Source organism: Thunnus thynnus, chromosome 19 (assembly GCF_963924715.1).
Source record: "Thunnus thynnus chromosome 19, fThuThy2.1, whole genome shotgun sequence".
In the NCBI taxonomy this organism is placed as follows: Eukaryota; Metazoa; Chordata; class Actinopteri; order Scombriformes; family Scombridae; genus Thunnus; species Thunnus thynnus.
The window spans coordinates 10717603-10732879 of NC_089535.1; the positions used below are offsets into that span (position 1 = coordinate 10717603).

The window sequence follows — 15277 nt, forward strand, 5'->3', positions numbered from 1 at the left end:
TCCCTGCTGAGCTGCAGTGGAAGTATAGTAACAAAAAGAGGGACTTTGGCAATAAAAAGACTGTAATGTTGAAAGATATCTACTTGATTGGACTAATTTGAATGGCTGAAGCTTCATATTACCTTCAGATAAAGTTTTAAATACATGTTGACACAGAAGGAGGCTTGTGGATTTTGTCCGCAATCACTAAGTGCATTATGAAGGGATCTTTTCATGGCCAGTATGAACAGCAGGAATGATTACAGTGAGCAAAACCTGTTTCAATCCCAGCACACTACATATACTGTTTTATTTTAGCACTATATACCTCAGAAATAGGCTGCTTTTCAGGGGAAGTACAATAAAAATGTAATATTAACCAATAATCTGTAACATATTGACTGTGTTGGTGTCTTCTATCTGATGAGGGGTCCTAGCTTGGACAGATGATCCATTGGATCCAAAAACGAAGAAGAATAAGATTAAGCTACAATTTAATATGCTGTGGTGGAAAGTACTCTATATTATAGTACAACTTTGTGAGTGTTTATACTTTATGCTCCTTTTTAGTTATAGTATAGTAGTTAGTTTTAACATTTGTTTTCTTTTGTATTTATTTGATGCTTCATATCTATATCGTGTATATCTGTGTTATAATGCTGCACACATAAAGTAAATGATTGATTGACTATATCTGTTCACCAGCCAAAATTACCAGTTAATTTGATTTTATATACAAAACATGTGACATGTGATGCATGGCCCTGCATACCCGCACAGGTGTTTTCACATATTGTGGCTGATTACACCTGCTGGAGTCTTGCAAAGCTCCAAGGTCACCAGACTCTGGGTACTAATAATAATGATGAAGTTCAAAGTTGCTCCACATCAAACTCCAATCACGTCCAGTCTGTGCACACATCCTCAAAGCCCTGAGAAAAGTTTTAATCAGATAAAATAAGTGAAAACACCTGTGGGGATCGACCGCAGGCTTGCAAAGTTTTTGAACTACTCAACAGTTTATAAGAGTTCAAATGAGCTTCACCCGACATTTAAACATTTAGAAGTTCATTGAAATGCCAATAAAATGCCACCGATATTAACAGTCCACTAATATAACAGATTTAACACTCTGAAAGGAGCCATTCTGCTTCATGAATACTTTTACTTTAGATATAGTGAGTTAATTCTACTAGTTGAACCAATAGAAGTAGTACAAGTCATGTGAATTCTGTATTGAGGACTTTTACTTGTAACAGAGTACTTTTACATAATGGTATTTCTACCTTTACTTAAGGATGTGAGTACAAATGACAGTGTTTTCGGTTCATAGACCCCAGTTGCAATTAAACTCCTTTTCACAGCCAAATTGAGACATTTCAAGTAGCCGTTCGTTCATCAGACTCTAAAGAAAAGTCCTCTCCAGTTCAATTTTCCTTCCCTAAGCTTGACACTAGACATTTAATCAGTCGAAACACATGAGCAAAGACTACATAGCTTGTAACAGGATTTTTTTAAGGTCAATAAAACACCTGAGTCCTGAGTTATTCTCTATTTGATGTAATTTCACATAAACCATATTAAATTATAGTTTAATCTTATCCTTCCCACTTTGGGACCCAGCAGATCATTTGTCCCCTCAGTGAGAAGACTCCAGTAGACACAGACGTTAGAAAATGCTGCTTAATTATCTGTTACAGATCATTAAGTAATATTTAATTCCCATCATAATTCTTTTTTTAAAAAAAACAACCCTTTCATATAAACATATGTTGCACCATTTCCCTGTACAGCAGAAGAACTGTGTACTGAAAACCTCCTTGCCTTCAGTGTTAAGCCTGAAGGGTAAAGGAACAGATGGGCATGGGGAGGCTCAGGGGGTCACAAAACTCTTAGTCCCATATGTCCTCGTCTTCCAGTTCCCACCATCTAATGCTTTAAGCCTGCAGTGCAACACAAAGAGCCTTTCACAATGGTTTACCATCGGTACAGGTCAAACTACGGCAATCACTTCCTTTCACTCACAAGTAACAGGCCTTTGACTTCTAGTACTGTCAAACTATTACTTTATACTACGCAACATTTAGCATACATGTCATATACATACATATCAGTATAAGAACAGTAGCCATTGTATTTCATTTCTTTACTCATGATTATGAGTCACATCGCCCTCTATTTCAATGCAGCATGTCAACAAACATTTAAATGATTTATATACAGTATATATAGGATTATTTTCATGATGGATTAATTTGCCAATTATTTTTGAAATTAATGAATGATGTCTTGTCTTCAGATGTCTTGTTTTCATTTCAACCTAAAGATATTCAGTTTACAATGATTTAAAACAAAGAAAGGCAGCAAATTCTCTCATTTCAGAAGCTTAAGCCAGAGAATATTTAGTTTTTAAACTATTTTTGCTTAAACAATGGCTGAAATGATTGTCAAAATAGCTTTAGATTTTCTTAGTCAACAACATATCACCTCAGATCTAAATATTTCGCAATAGTTCATTAGAGTCCTAACTTGAAACAATTAAGAACCAGCGGGAGATGGCTCTTTAAATCCGAATCATCTTTAACAGAGGCTGAACGTAAACTTTTATGTTGTGTTCACTGGTAATTAAAAGTAGTTAAATGCATTATTTTGGTTGGTGGTGGTGGTGGTTGGAGCTGTCTGGATATAACCTGAAACACCAAACTATCTTCATCTGCATCATCCAGGCTAAAGAGATATCAGCAAGAGGAAGGAAACTTGTTTCAGGCTTTGAGAGTGAGCAAGCACATTCACTGCTCTGTGAGGCCACCGCTGCCATATAAGAAAATTAGCATACAGCTGATGTTCTGCCCCAAGGGTGAAAAGAGATGGCTAAAGGCCTTTTGGTTTTAGGGAAAAGGGCCCCGCCGACTGCATTGCTCCACTCCCTCATTGTCCTCTTCATGTGAACTCCATATGTCCCCCTAGTGGCAGGTGTCACGGTGTGACCTCTGACCCGGCATGCTACTTTTGTGGGTGAGGGTGAGGTTGTATTGTTCACAGCGAGGCAGTTGTCTAGACTGTTTGGCCACTGGATGAAAGAAAACAATGTCTCATTAAGCATTGTACCTATGATGGCGATATTCTCACTCATAGAGAGAACATACTGGTATAAAGCACCGTCATTTCTTAATAGACAAGACTGAGGACGTCAGACGCATTTATCAATTAATATTATAGTATTTAAATATGAGGAAGTTTTTGAAGTTGAATTAAAGTTACACAGTTTTCTAAAATTGTATTTTTGGATGTTTGAAAGGATAAAAACCATGTAACAAGTGTCACTGTCTACAATCCATAAACTTCAGTCCCAATTAGGTTACTTTTTTTAAAGCCAAAATTAGCAGCCAGATTTGCAAGAAGATATTCATTCATCAGAATGTAATATGAATGATGGAGTAAACAAATGACTGTACAAGACTGTCATTAAATAATGCTATATTTATTTAGTTTTAAAATAGTTTCTTTTTGTTCTACAGACATAATTTCAAGGAAGTCAAGGACTTGCAGAAGCAACAAAATAAACACCTTTTTTTTGTTAATTTAAAATACTGACAGCGAAATAAAACAAAACAAAACAAAAAAAAATATAACAGAAGAGCAAGGCTAAATTACCGGTAATGAGGATAATATCAAGACTTGAGGTTAAAGATGTGACCAAAACATGCTATGTGCAACTGTAATTGAGAGCATCGCTGCCCTATTTTCTACCAAACCTCTATCTCTAAAAAATAAAGACATGAGCAATGTCTTACTTACATTTCATAAGGAACAATAGCAAGAATGGATTTTGCAAGCAGAAGTGGTCTGGTAAAAGAACTCTCGTTACAGTGGTAGCTGCATATAGTGGAAAGAACTGGCCAATGAAAAACAAACAAAAAAAACAAAACACGTCACATTATACGAAACTGTATCTTGAGTTTGAAGCATGAATTCGTGTCACCTCATTTCACAACAAATACACCGACTTCCAAATTAAAATATTTAGACTTATGGAGGAAATTTAAAAAAAAAGAATAAGCCAGAAGCGAAAAAAATTCAAACAGGGAAAGAAAACAAAAACATAAAAATTCCATTTAGACTTTGGTTTAGTTCCTTATATTCAGGATTTTCCCTTTCTGTGACCAGCAGAAGTAAAATAGTATGATACTACTATTCCAAGCATCACTTAGGAAACTAGATGTTATCCAAAACATGCTAAACAGTATATGAAGGTGAATCAATGATAAAAATTTACCAGCAGTACTGCATGAGGACAAAAATAAGACCACAGGGAAAAAGAGAGAACAAGCAAGCCCTGAGGATCAGGGTAAGAACAGTTCATACAGTAAATGTCTCTTCTAGAAATGCCCTACACGTGGGCACAAACTCAACACCACTTTTACTCTTTTTTTATACATGTGCTAAATTCACATCTATTATTAAAATATTTATTGTCGAGATAGCAAAATCCACTGCTTTGTAAGGTAAAAGAATAAGCTTTATACGATTCTAAAAGAAAATAGTGCACATTTCAAGGCAGTCAGGCCATCTTGCTTTGCAGTATTCAATGGAAGATACATTTCCTCAGTTGTTATAAAGGGGTCCCCAGAGGTTTAAAGGAGTTTGCATTCACTCAGGACAAGCATGCAAACCATAAGTGCACCCGGTCAGCACTGCAGGGTCATACATTCACAGATAATCACCTGGGACACTCTCAGACTCTAAGAAAAAAAATGTAAAAAAAAACTGAAATGTACATCATTTATATTGCCAATATGCCGGAGATAGTTTGGCTGTGGTGGAAATGAGTCATAATTTTTTAGTGTTGTGATGTGTGCGCTTGTGTTTTTGCCCTCAGAGTCTTGATTTTAACCAGTGGTTTTCTTTACTTTCATGAAAAGAATAAGCTTGTAATATGGTAGTAACGAAAAAAAAAGCTGTAAATTTGGGAATAAACAAAAAACTCAATAGTCCTGGGCACTGTATAGTAAAGCAATGCAGCCTGAACTAAATGTGAAACCAGTGGTGAGACTTTTGAAAACAAAATTGACCGTAGGGAGGTACAAAGAGAACCTAGCCATCTAAGGTCTACTGTACAACAGAAAGTGTACCAGCTGCCGTTTTGTCTTGACTGCAGGTGACTGCAGGTAAAAATGCCGAATCCAGTCTGAAAATACACCAGTCTGTACTGAAGCAGGTCAACAGCCACGTCGTGATACTGACCTGCTCTCAAGCAGCAATTTTTTAAGTTTTTCACTATACAGCTTGCAAGCACACAAGACAAAATGACTACCTACATCCGTTATCGAGGGGGGAACTGAGGTATTAAATGAAGGGAGGATATTGCTATCATTAACAGATCACTCTTACGTACATTTCCACCTGCACTTGAAGTGCCGTCCCATTTTATTACAACTAAATTCATAGCTGACAAGTCGAGATCAGGGAATCACATCAGTAGAATGGCTTTGATACATATGATTGTTCAACAGTAAGTTTTAAAACAAACAGTGCTCTGGAGCAGGAAGAGTCCACGAGCGGTTACAGGCGAGGCTGCAACTCTAGGAAGGATTTCAGCCGTAACATGGAGGCGAGGCGAGGCGAGAGGGGGTGAGGAGGAGTGAGAGGGAGAAAATGAGGAGTTCTTCAGTGTACAAGTTGTTTAAAGTAGGTATTTGTGTCCGGTGTCCTCGTCCAGCGTGAGGTCCACCACTTCAGGAGGGGACACCCAGTTGGGCTGAGGGGAAACAGTAGTCCAGAGCTGTGGCTGATTTGTGCTGTTTAACTGCTCCACTGAGTTCTCCTTCCAGGTGGACAAACTCTTTATCACACCTCCACATGGATGGGCACATCTGGATTTAGAAAAAAAAAAAGTTGAATTCATTTGCACAATCAATTCATAATATCTGAAATAATCAAAACTTCGACAGATAAAGTTTCCCGACTGTCTTTACCGTGCTTTCTCTTGCACTCCGACTATTTCCACCTCACTGTCTGAGGAAGCAATGTTAATCTGGCCCTTGTGTTGAGAACTCTCCTTGTGCGACAGCTCTGCCTCCACGTGGCCTGAAACAAATAAAAGAGGAACACAGTCACACATTGTATGGAGGGCCGGAGCATTAGTGAGCTTCAGGCCTTGCTGACATATAAAGACTGCAGCTGCTTTGACACAGACAGGAACAAAACAATGATGAATCTGACACTTGTGTTTGAAAAGCTGACTGGATAGCATGGAGTGACACGTTGGGACAAAACAGAAATTGAAGACTTTATATTCATGTTTTGACAATGCCAGCTAGTCCCTCATAGAAAAAGGTCAATTCTTTTGTCTTGAAGCAAGGCAGCGAGACTTTTTTATAGCACCAAATGCAAGCCAGTGGAGTGTGGGATGAAGGCAGAAGTACTTCAAAGGCTTCTTGCTGAGATTAATAAAACCGTTTCCCCCACATAGCACGCTGCTTATTGATGACACCCATGCCTCTAAATGTCCTGTCTTCACTAAGAGGAGTGGAAAGTATCAGTTTTGGATATACCGGGTTTGTAACTGACCTGAGATAGAGCTCAGAGCTCTTATACACCCAGAGTGAGCTGCCATATCCTGGCCTCTGTGTGTTTTTAGCTCATGCTTTATCACCGTGGGCCGGACTGTCTCCACACTCATACTCTCCTGGTTAGAATCAGTGTCTGAAATATCATAGTGACCCACTACTGGAGGCCCGTCTGCAGAAAACAAAGAAAACACTTCATTATTCAAATCATGCCTGAGAATAGTGGGACTCTGTTTGGAACAGAGACTGGACACTGCATCCACAGTCCTGCTAGCTGCAGCGTCTACAAGAAAAACAAGGAAACACACCCTGTTTTCCCCAGTTGCAAAGGCTTAAAACATTTTGGCTAATTCGATTTGATGATACTAGTCCTGCTGTAGACCATGAACAATTACAGGATCCTCCCTCCTTCTGTGAATAAAGTTATCACTTTTTAAAGGCTTTTATATTCTGAAGCGTGGTTGTGTTTGCAATGTATTAATAAACCGTGTGCAAAAGCCATTTTTTCTCTCCATTTATTGCTTTTAAAATAATAGCCATTCACATAAAAACTACACTAGAATACAGTCATTACAAAAACACTTCAAAATAATCTTACTCGGTGAATGAAATGCAGTGGGATAATAAAAAGCCAAAACAACACAACAAGAACCCTGTGGAAGAGCGGGAACGTGTATCTTGGTTCTACCTTGTAAAGAGGAGTCCCTAGCAGAGACGCGCACACTCTGCTATCCAGACATGTCTGTGGGGGTGTGTGTGAGGGGGTTCGTCTGGACAGCATGTACTATGAGAGAACACTGCCTATGAATAGCTGATTGGTCAGAAATGGGCAGGTACCAGGGTTACCACAGAAACCGAGCACTTGCTAATGTAAAGGCCATGTAGTAAAGAAAGAAACAAGGACTCATGTAAACCAGGATAGTCTCTTTGGTAAACAATGGACTGTCCTTAGTTGTTTTTAATGCACACGGTTTGTGATTGTATGCACAAGGCTCCCTTTACTGTGTTGACAAAACCGTTGATTTAAAGGTAATTTCAGTTTTAAACAAATACAGGACAGCAGTCGTTGGATCCATTTAAACCCAAAATGGCAACGTAATTATGCAACATGAAATTAAAAAAACACCAATATTCACACCATTTGAAACAAAACAAAAAAAAACATTAGGCCAAGAGGAAACAACTAAATAGATAAAATGTTCTGTCAGTCACCGTTTATCAGCATAAGCAAAGCTATACCTTGCACTCATGCTGCTGATGAGAACTTATTTGGCCTTGCACATTCTATATACTAATATAATCACATGCAAACAGGTGGGGAGACGAAGCTTTCAGCTTTAGGTTTTGTAAAACTGACAGTCATAGGGCTACATATACACATACAGAAAATGTCACACTTTTTTTAACATCCTAACTATAAATATGATTAGGCCAAAGATTCCTTCATCGATGTCTTTGATGGTTAGATAGTGTCAGTAGTGTTAAGGACCGTGACACTATAGTCATCTACATCATAAAAATAGTTTGAGGAGACGGGGGTTGAGGAGGAATGTTTCCACCTCAAAAGACCACAGGATCTGAACCAGAGAAGGCCACTTGATCACCCAGATCAGTCAGTTTTTAGGAAGTCAGTAAACATTGCCATGCACCGTACTGCAGCTGCATTGCTGCTGTGTAATTATTATTATATGATGCCTGGGTTTTCAGTTTAAAGTCAAGCTGCGAAAACACGCAGTGCCTTGTGGAGAGACACAGGCCAAGCTGGCAGACCAGTGCAAATAAAAAATTAACTAGGCGAATATTATATGAGTACAGATTTGAGGCTCTTGATCTGCAGCTAATAGCCACAACAAAAAGAAACCCATGCCTTGTCTGATGTCCATAATCTATACACAGGCTACTAAAAATAAAAGTTAGGATTCATCTCTCCCTCACTAGTTTCTTATTACTGCACGAAGGCAGCGATAGCAGCAAATGTAACAGACAGGCAAACGTTAAAAAATGTAAACATCTAATCTAATTGCGTAATATGATTTTAAAAAGCAAGGGATTGTGTGGGTTAGTATAGTGGGTTTATATTTGTAGGTAAATCTATTTTTTTTTTTTAATATGTCTTGATGTTAGTAAAGCTATGCCACCAAAATCAAGTTGTCACAAGAGTTTTAAAAGTCCTGAACCACTTACAAGCAAAGTGCAAACATAGTTCAGGAGAAAGGAGGGCGGTGTATAGTGTTGAACCTGATTCCTAAAGAAATAGTACTATGATGCTCTATCTATCATTCCCAGCACGAATTCAGGATGACAAGGCACATGCTATTATGCAGCAGCACCCCGCCTAGCACTGTAATGATGGCTGCCCAGCCACTGTAATGCACATTCTGTATGAATGACAAAATCAGCTATTGGTTATGCTTGTGTGTATGTGTGTGTACAGCTGTGAAACAAAACAAAAAAAAACAAACAAGCCATACAATAAGCAATACAATAAGAGCCCTGACTCAACAGTCTATTGAGATATGCTCCATGTCCGTGTCACAGATGCTGCAGAAATCAAACAGGTGAGTTGAATTATTCAGAATGTCAAATCTCACAGTGATTCAGTGCCAGCAGATGCACTAGGCCTCGGGTCCGCACAGAGTCAAGTCCCAATTGACCAGCTCAGGCCCAGCTGCTGTTGATGGTTTATCCGTTTAAGTGACCTTGCATCGTTTTACCTATTAAATACCCACTGCCATGCTTTCTGCATCAACTAGTTCTACACTTGGTAAGATCAAAGTATGAAACTGCGAGGAGTGAAGTAGAAGTGAAATCTAAACATTCAAGAGACCAGGGTCTGGAACACCTAGATTTCCATTCTGAGTGACCACTTCAGGTAGGATGTTGTTGTTTATAGGGGTAGGGGTGAGACTGTTGTTCTCTCGTGCCAACATGTAGGCAGCCATAGTCTCTGCAGACTCTGACGATGGCAAAAAGGAACTGGGCGGGGATGGGCGTGCCCCCTGCTGCTGCCCCTCTAGGGCATCACTTGAGCGTTTGGACGAGTCGTTGTCCGAGTCGAGGTGTGCGAGCTTTTCCATCCAGATGCGGAAGCGCTCCTCAGTCTGGCGCTGCATCACAGCGAAACGCGTCATGGCCTCCTCCAGAACGCTGCCGATGCCGTTCCTGTCCCACGAACTGGTGTCCAGCAGCCCATGAATCTGGGCGCCCACTCTGGATCTCTCCGATGCACGTCTGAAGCCAGCTTTAAAGACATTGAGGCCAAGCCATAAGAAAATACAGTAGCACTTTCATGCTTCGGAGGTGGACTTTTGTATTAAAAAGAGAAAATGACAGTTTGTTTTTGGTTACGTGCAGATCGACTCTTTCATGCTGATGGACTACATCATGCAGTTGAAGCACTCAAATCTGTGTGCGGGATGTAAAAGATGATTGAAAGCATTTCATGTACTACAGAAGATAACTGGATGTCTTGGGCGACTGATTTAGTGGCTGTGGTTTGGATAATGTGTTAACTGGTGAGACTTTGGAGTAAACACACCCATTTAAGGCAAATGAAGTACAAACCTATGATGCAAGAGCGACAGATATGTTTAACTGATAATATTTGAATTATCTTTATAAGTATGTGGTAGGGTTAGTATGAGCCAAAATAGGCATCTTATATAATACCTCTATAGTGCTCCTGAACAAGACTAGATAAACTAGTTCCACTCTGGAAATACAATAAAAAGTGACATACAAAATAATTGAAATTAAACAAAAGCCTTGACACACCACAAGCTAAGTTCTGAATTTATTGGAAAAGAAAAACACCTACCAGAACCAACCAAACAGGTTATATTCTAAGAAATGTAATCACAGTGAAAAGATCAGCCTAAAGTAAACAAAGAGACTTCTCTTCCAATAGCAGTGGGCCTGTAAATACCACCCTGATTGTAGCTACTTACACAAAACTCAACTCACCCAAGAGATTTCTACAAACATCAGAAAACATCAGGTTAACTTCGAGCACAAACATAGGGTCGATGTGCGAGCAGACAATACTGTCAGTGTTTATTTTTATTATTAGACACTTCTGTGCCTGAGTTTAGTTTACAGCACAGACATGATATGCATTCATATTTTCTAGTCAGATGACACAAGAGCTATCCAACTCTGTCAATGTGCTACAGAGCCAATTATAGAGAAGAGAACCACCTGTTTGCAGTTCTACAAAGCTTTGTTACCTCTTGTGTAGGCAGGGTGAAGTGTATGATAGACCAAGGGTTAAAGAATATTCTGTCCACAGGACAGAAAAGCAGGATATACGAAATACCTAGTAGTCTTCAGCGGAAAGACATTTTAACTAAACCCCCCTAAATTGAAAAGATGATCTATTAAACTGACTTTTAAGCATTCTAATAAAATGGCACATTAAGACTATACAAGACTATATTTCTACCAGCATCCCAAGGCTGAAGAGTAGCTGCAGCAGTCTAACACAGTGAGATCATACACCATTGTCTATTCACAGCAAAGGCTGAGGATATAAATGGCTCACTTGTTGAATTGCAGAACTCACAATGTAGGTTAGATTAACACAACTCTGTTTATATCATTCCATGAGTTGAAGAATGTTCACTAGACTTCCACAGCATGCAAACGGTGAGACAAAGTACCAAGTACAAAACATATATTACTACAAGTGACTGGGCGTAGACCCTTCTAAACAGAGAATCTAAATATCTAAAGACAGGATGAATGAAGACAAATGATGAGTGAGGAAATAACTAAAAAAAATGATGTGACTGAGAAGAACGAACAAAGCAGTGTTTGTATTGATCTGATGTTACAAAGGCTTTGTATTGCCGAATGACATGTTCTCACTATATGTAGCAAGTGTACAATTTAATTTGGGTTGAAAATTTAAAGTTTACGCAGCCGGCTTCTTATTGTTAAGTGTTCAACTCTTGTCGTACACTGTTGGCCTATGAGTCCATCTATTACTATGTGATAGAGTGTTTTACATGGGATTTCTAAGTGGCTGATACCCTGGACTGTGGTAGTAGTACTGTGCCATAAGCATGTGTTGTGAACAATGGATTTTACCTGGAATATCTGTCTTGATTGTCTTGCTGCCTCCCGAAGTGTCATCATCGTCATCCTCAGAGGAGCTGGTGCTGGAGTCACATGTGAGCTCGCTGTCACTTGTACTGCTGTCCTGCAGCAGGTTATATTTCTTCCGTGCCGCTGCCTCTCGTTTTTGCCTCAGCAAACGCATGCGCTCCTTGTGTTTCTGGCTTCGGTGACCTTTCACTTTTGCCAGTTTTCCATTGGTTTGTTTTTCCTGCCCTCCTGCTGCTACCATGGTGGGCTGGCAGCGGTTTTTCTTTGCAGCCATTGCATTGGGAGGCATCTCGCTCTCCGAACGTGAACGCCGAGACTTCCTCCCCCCGGCTGCCGTGGCAGATGTTTGCTTTCCTGTTGCCTGGCCAGGATCATTTGTAGCTTCCATATTGCCATCTTCCTCTTCTCCTGCGCCAGGAGCAGCGCCTTCTTCCCCTGAGGAGAGTGTGTCTGAGTCAGCAAGGTGGCCACTGGATGAAGGGGAAAGCATGCAGGGGTTTGAGGAGTCACTCTCATAGATATGACGTGAGACAGGTTTGTCACTTCCTGTTGAGGCATGCTGGGACTCTGGGGAGTCTCTGCGGAGCTCCTTCATCAGGCATGGCATGGAGAGGAGACTCTGCTCACCCTCTGTATGCAAGGGGCTCTCTTCTTCCTTTTCCCTCGGTGGTGAGCTGGTACTTGTGGTGGTCTCTGTTTTGAAGTGCTCGTCCTGCTCTCCCTGAACAGAAGTTGTGGCTGATTGTGCTTCATCAAGGCACTCTGAGGGGCACTCAGCATCCACAAATTCCTCTGCCTTCTCTGAATCAGCCATCTTCATGCTAGTTGAGCCCAGAGCCCAGTGGTCCAGCAAACATGGACCAATGTGCCTGGACAGGAGCTCACCTGCAGGAAGAAAAACATAATGTCACTAAAGTCAATTCACAGTCTGCATCTGTGCAAAATGCTGGGTATCATACTGAGTGCTCAGAGAGCAAGGGACATAGTATCTATATGTTTTTACAAGGCACACTCTCAGTACAGTAAGCATTGAGCATAAAATGCACTGCCACTCTAGTTTTCTGCTTTCTACAAGTATTTCTAGATTAAAGTACAATGTGTATAATAGATCTAATACTCAAAGGGAATATCAAATATAGTGGTCATTCAGAATTATTATTATTGGAGTCACACAGGCCCCAAAATATTTATTTTAAACCTGTAGATCTTTGTTTCAACTACATATATAAATAAGAGCAATTTCTTCCTTTCTTACCATTTCAAGCACATAAGTAGTAATATCGTGCATTTTTATACTGGGTTAAAATGTTGCATGACCACTGACTTCACATACCGAAAACAACAAATAATCTCATTGCAATTTATGCACCATTTTGGCCATAATATCCAAAGAGCGGTGTTGTTGGTGGCCAAGTAACTAACGTAATGTTGGCTGGATCTTAGGAGCAATGACTGTTACTTTTACTTTTTGCTGCTTTTTTCCCCACTTTTCCGTCTCTTACAGCAGGAGAGCGAATTGGTGAATGCATGTTAAACCTCTTCAGTCACATTAAACTCCGTGTGTCTATTACGAGACATTTATTTGTGCCTGGGTGAATGACTTTAGTTAGTTATGTCTGTGGCTAGCTGATGCTAACACAGGCTTGGCATCCAGACACTACTTTTAGCTGCGTAGTGAAGCTAACCTCGATCATAACCTCACACACATACACACACAACACAAACTTGGCGAGAACAGGTCGTGGAAAAAAATATTCAGATTGCAGGACAGCTGCCTTGCAAGATCCTAAAAATGGAAGCAGTATGTAGCCACCCAGAGGCGAAACAGGCAGGATCATGTCAGCAGCTATGAGCTAACTTAGCATTTTAAATCGGCTGCGCTAGTTGCAACTTACCGCGGCGTTAGTTTTATTCTTCTTTTCCCAGTGTCAGACTTTTCAACATCTTCGGTAATTTGCTACCTCTCTAATTTATGCAGCATAAATAATGCAATGCTAAATATACTTTACTTCTTTACAACTTGGAAGAATTTGTTTTTGGCGCAGTGCGCTCGCACCTTCGCGAGCTCTGTTAGCCTTTAGCAGTTAGCTGTGTGTTTATTTTAAAATGTCTCCATCAGCCGTCCGTCGGTCACAAAGCTACGTGCGTCACTTCCGGCCTTTTTTGATGACCGAGCGCCCCTGCTGGTCGGTCATGAATACTACAGGACGAGAAAATACTGCAGGGCAACCAGGGATGTTTACACATTCAACGGCCACTTCATCAGGTACAGCTGTGCAATCCAATGCAATCCAGTACAGTAGTTTTACCATAAATTTTACATTTACGAAGCTTATACATATATATACATATACTAATATACTTTTTAAGTTTTTGTTGATGTTGTCAGAAAGGTGATAATTCTACTTTATGTTTATTATTGAGGTCGTAGTGGATAGTGGCGGTGTACTGGAGGGCATTATATTGAAAAGTGATACTAATATTTTGTCCCCCTCATGTATGTTAATATATTGAACAAAATATTAGGAACACCATTCAATATAATGCCCTCCAGTACACCACCAGCCACTACGACCTCAATTATAACAAGTACAGTACTATGTGAAGTTTTATAATACTGTACTTGCACTTCACTATTCCCTATTTCAGAGGGAAATATCACATTTTTTGCTCCACTAACACTACATTTATTTGAAAACTATGGTTACTATTCTGTTGATTAGGACTTCACAATGTACAATTTCATTAAGCAGACGCTTTTATCCAAACTGACGTACATCTGAAAGCTGATACAACACTTGAACACAAATGAGCATATAAAATACAATGGATTGTTATGCACTGAATTAAGTACCCAACAGTGTGTAAATAGTTCAAATGAGCTCAATCTCAACCAGTTACAACATGTAAATACTGTTTAATATTACATCAGTAATAATACTCCACTAATATACAATAACATTGACAGGAGACATTTTTCTGACATAATAGCCACTTTTACTGTTGATACTTAAAATATATTTTTCTGTGCATACTTCTGTTCTCTTAAGTTTCAAATACAGGACTTTTACTTGTAACTGTGTATTTTTACATGATTGTCACTTAAAGATCCCTCCAGACATGTATTAAGACATAAATATACTCTATTTGGAACCATAATGTGTGTCTGATGTGTTTTTTTCCACAAAAAAAGTGTAATTACCTCTTTAAAATCCTTAAAATGGCATCTACTCCTTCTCCCTCATTAAAAATTCCAGAATCTATAAATATGTAAATATATTTCATCTCAGACTGAAAGACACAAAATGTTCCCTTACGTCACTGTAAAGTCTATTCTCAGTGTACGTGCACTGCAGGCTTCAAGTTTCCACATCGCACACTCTGATTTTCAATAAGCACAGAGAAACTTTCCACTTTCAGCAGATGAATGTGAAAACATCCTTTCAGTATCAGACTTTGAACATACATCATTCTGCACAGTGAAGCTCAAACGTCTAACTGAAGGAACAAGAGGGAAAAACACATTTCTGAGTAAAAGTAAGAGTCAAACTTTTTAAATGTAAAACTAGCTTTACTTAATTTTACTTAAGTAACAGTAAGTATGCTACTAGCCCTGTTATGGT

General features: G+C 39.4%; 1 protein-coding gene across 3 annotated transcripts; it reads right to left on the reverse strand.

The window, feature by feature from the left end:
* Nucleotides 1–3439: 3439 nt before the first annotated feature.
* Nucleotides 3440–13775, reverse strand: ark2n (arkadia (rnf111) N-terminal like PKA signaling regulator 2n). Of its 3 annotated transcripts, XM_067575384.1 has the most exons (5): nt 13550–13770; nt 11637–12539; nt 6550–6720; nt 5955–6066; nt 3440–5852 (listed from the first exon to the last, which is right to left on the reverse strand). In XM_067575384.1, the coding sequence occupies exons 2-5, from the start codon at nt 12472–12474 to the stop codon at nt 5663–5665; spliced, it is 1311 nt and encodes a 436-aa protein (XP_067431485.1). In that variant the 5' UTR covers nt 12475–12539; nt 13550–13770; the 3' UTR covers nt 3440–5662. The 3 variants fall into 3 exon arrangements, with proteins under 3 accessions (XP_067431485.1, XP_067431487.1, XP_067431486.1); XM_067575386.1 differs by lacking the exon at nt 6550–6720 and having other exon boundaries at nt 13550–13769; XM_067575385.1 differs by lacking the exons at nt 3440–5852; nt 5955–6066; nt 6550–6720 and adding an exon at nt 7048–9789 and having other exon boundaries at nt 13550–13775.
* Nucleotides 13776–15277: the final 1502 nt, after the last annotated feature.

Coding starts and splice junctions, on each gene's coding strand:
- ark2n (XM_067575384.1), bottom strand. CDS start 12,474: ATGAAGATGGCTGATTCAGAGAAGGCAGAGGAATTTGTGGATGCTGAG. Junction 6,721..11,636: donor AATCAAGACAGATATTCCAG/GTAAAATCCATT, acceptor TGTTTTCTGCAG/ACGGGCCTCCAGTAGTGGGT. Junction 6,067..6,549: donor AGCTCTGAGCTCTATCTCAG/GTCAGTTACAAA, acceptor TATTTGTTTCAG/GCCACGTGGAGGCAGAGCTG.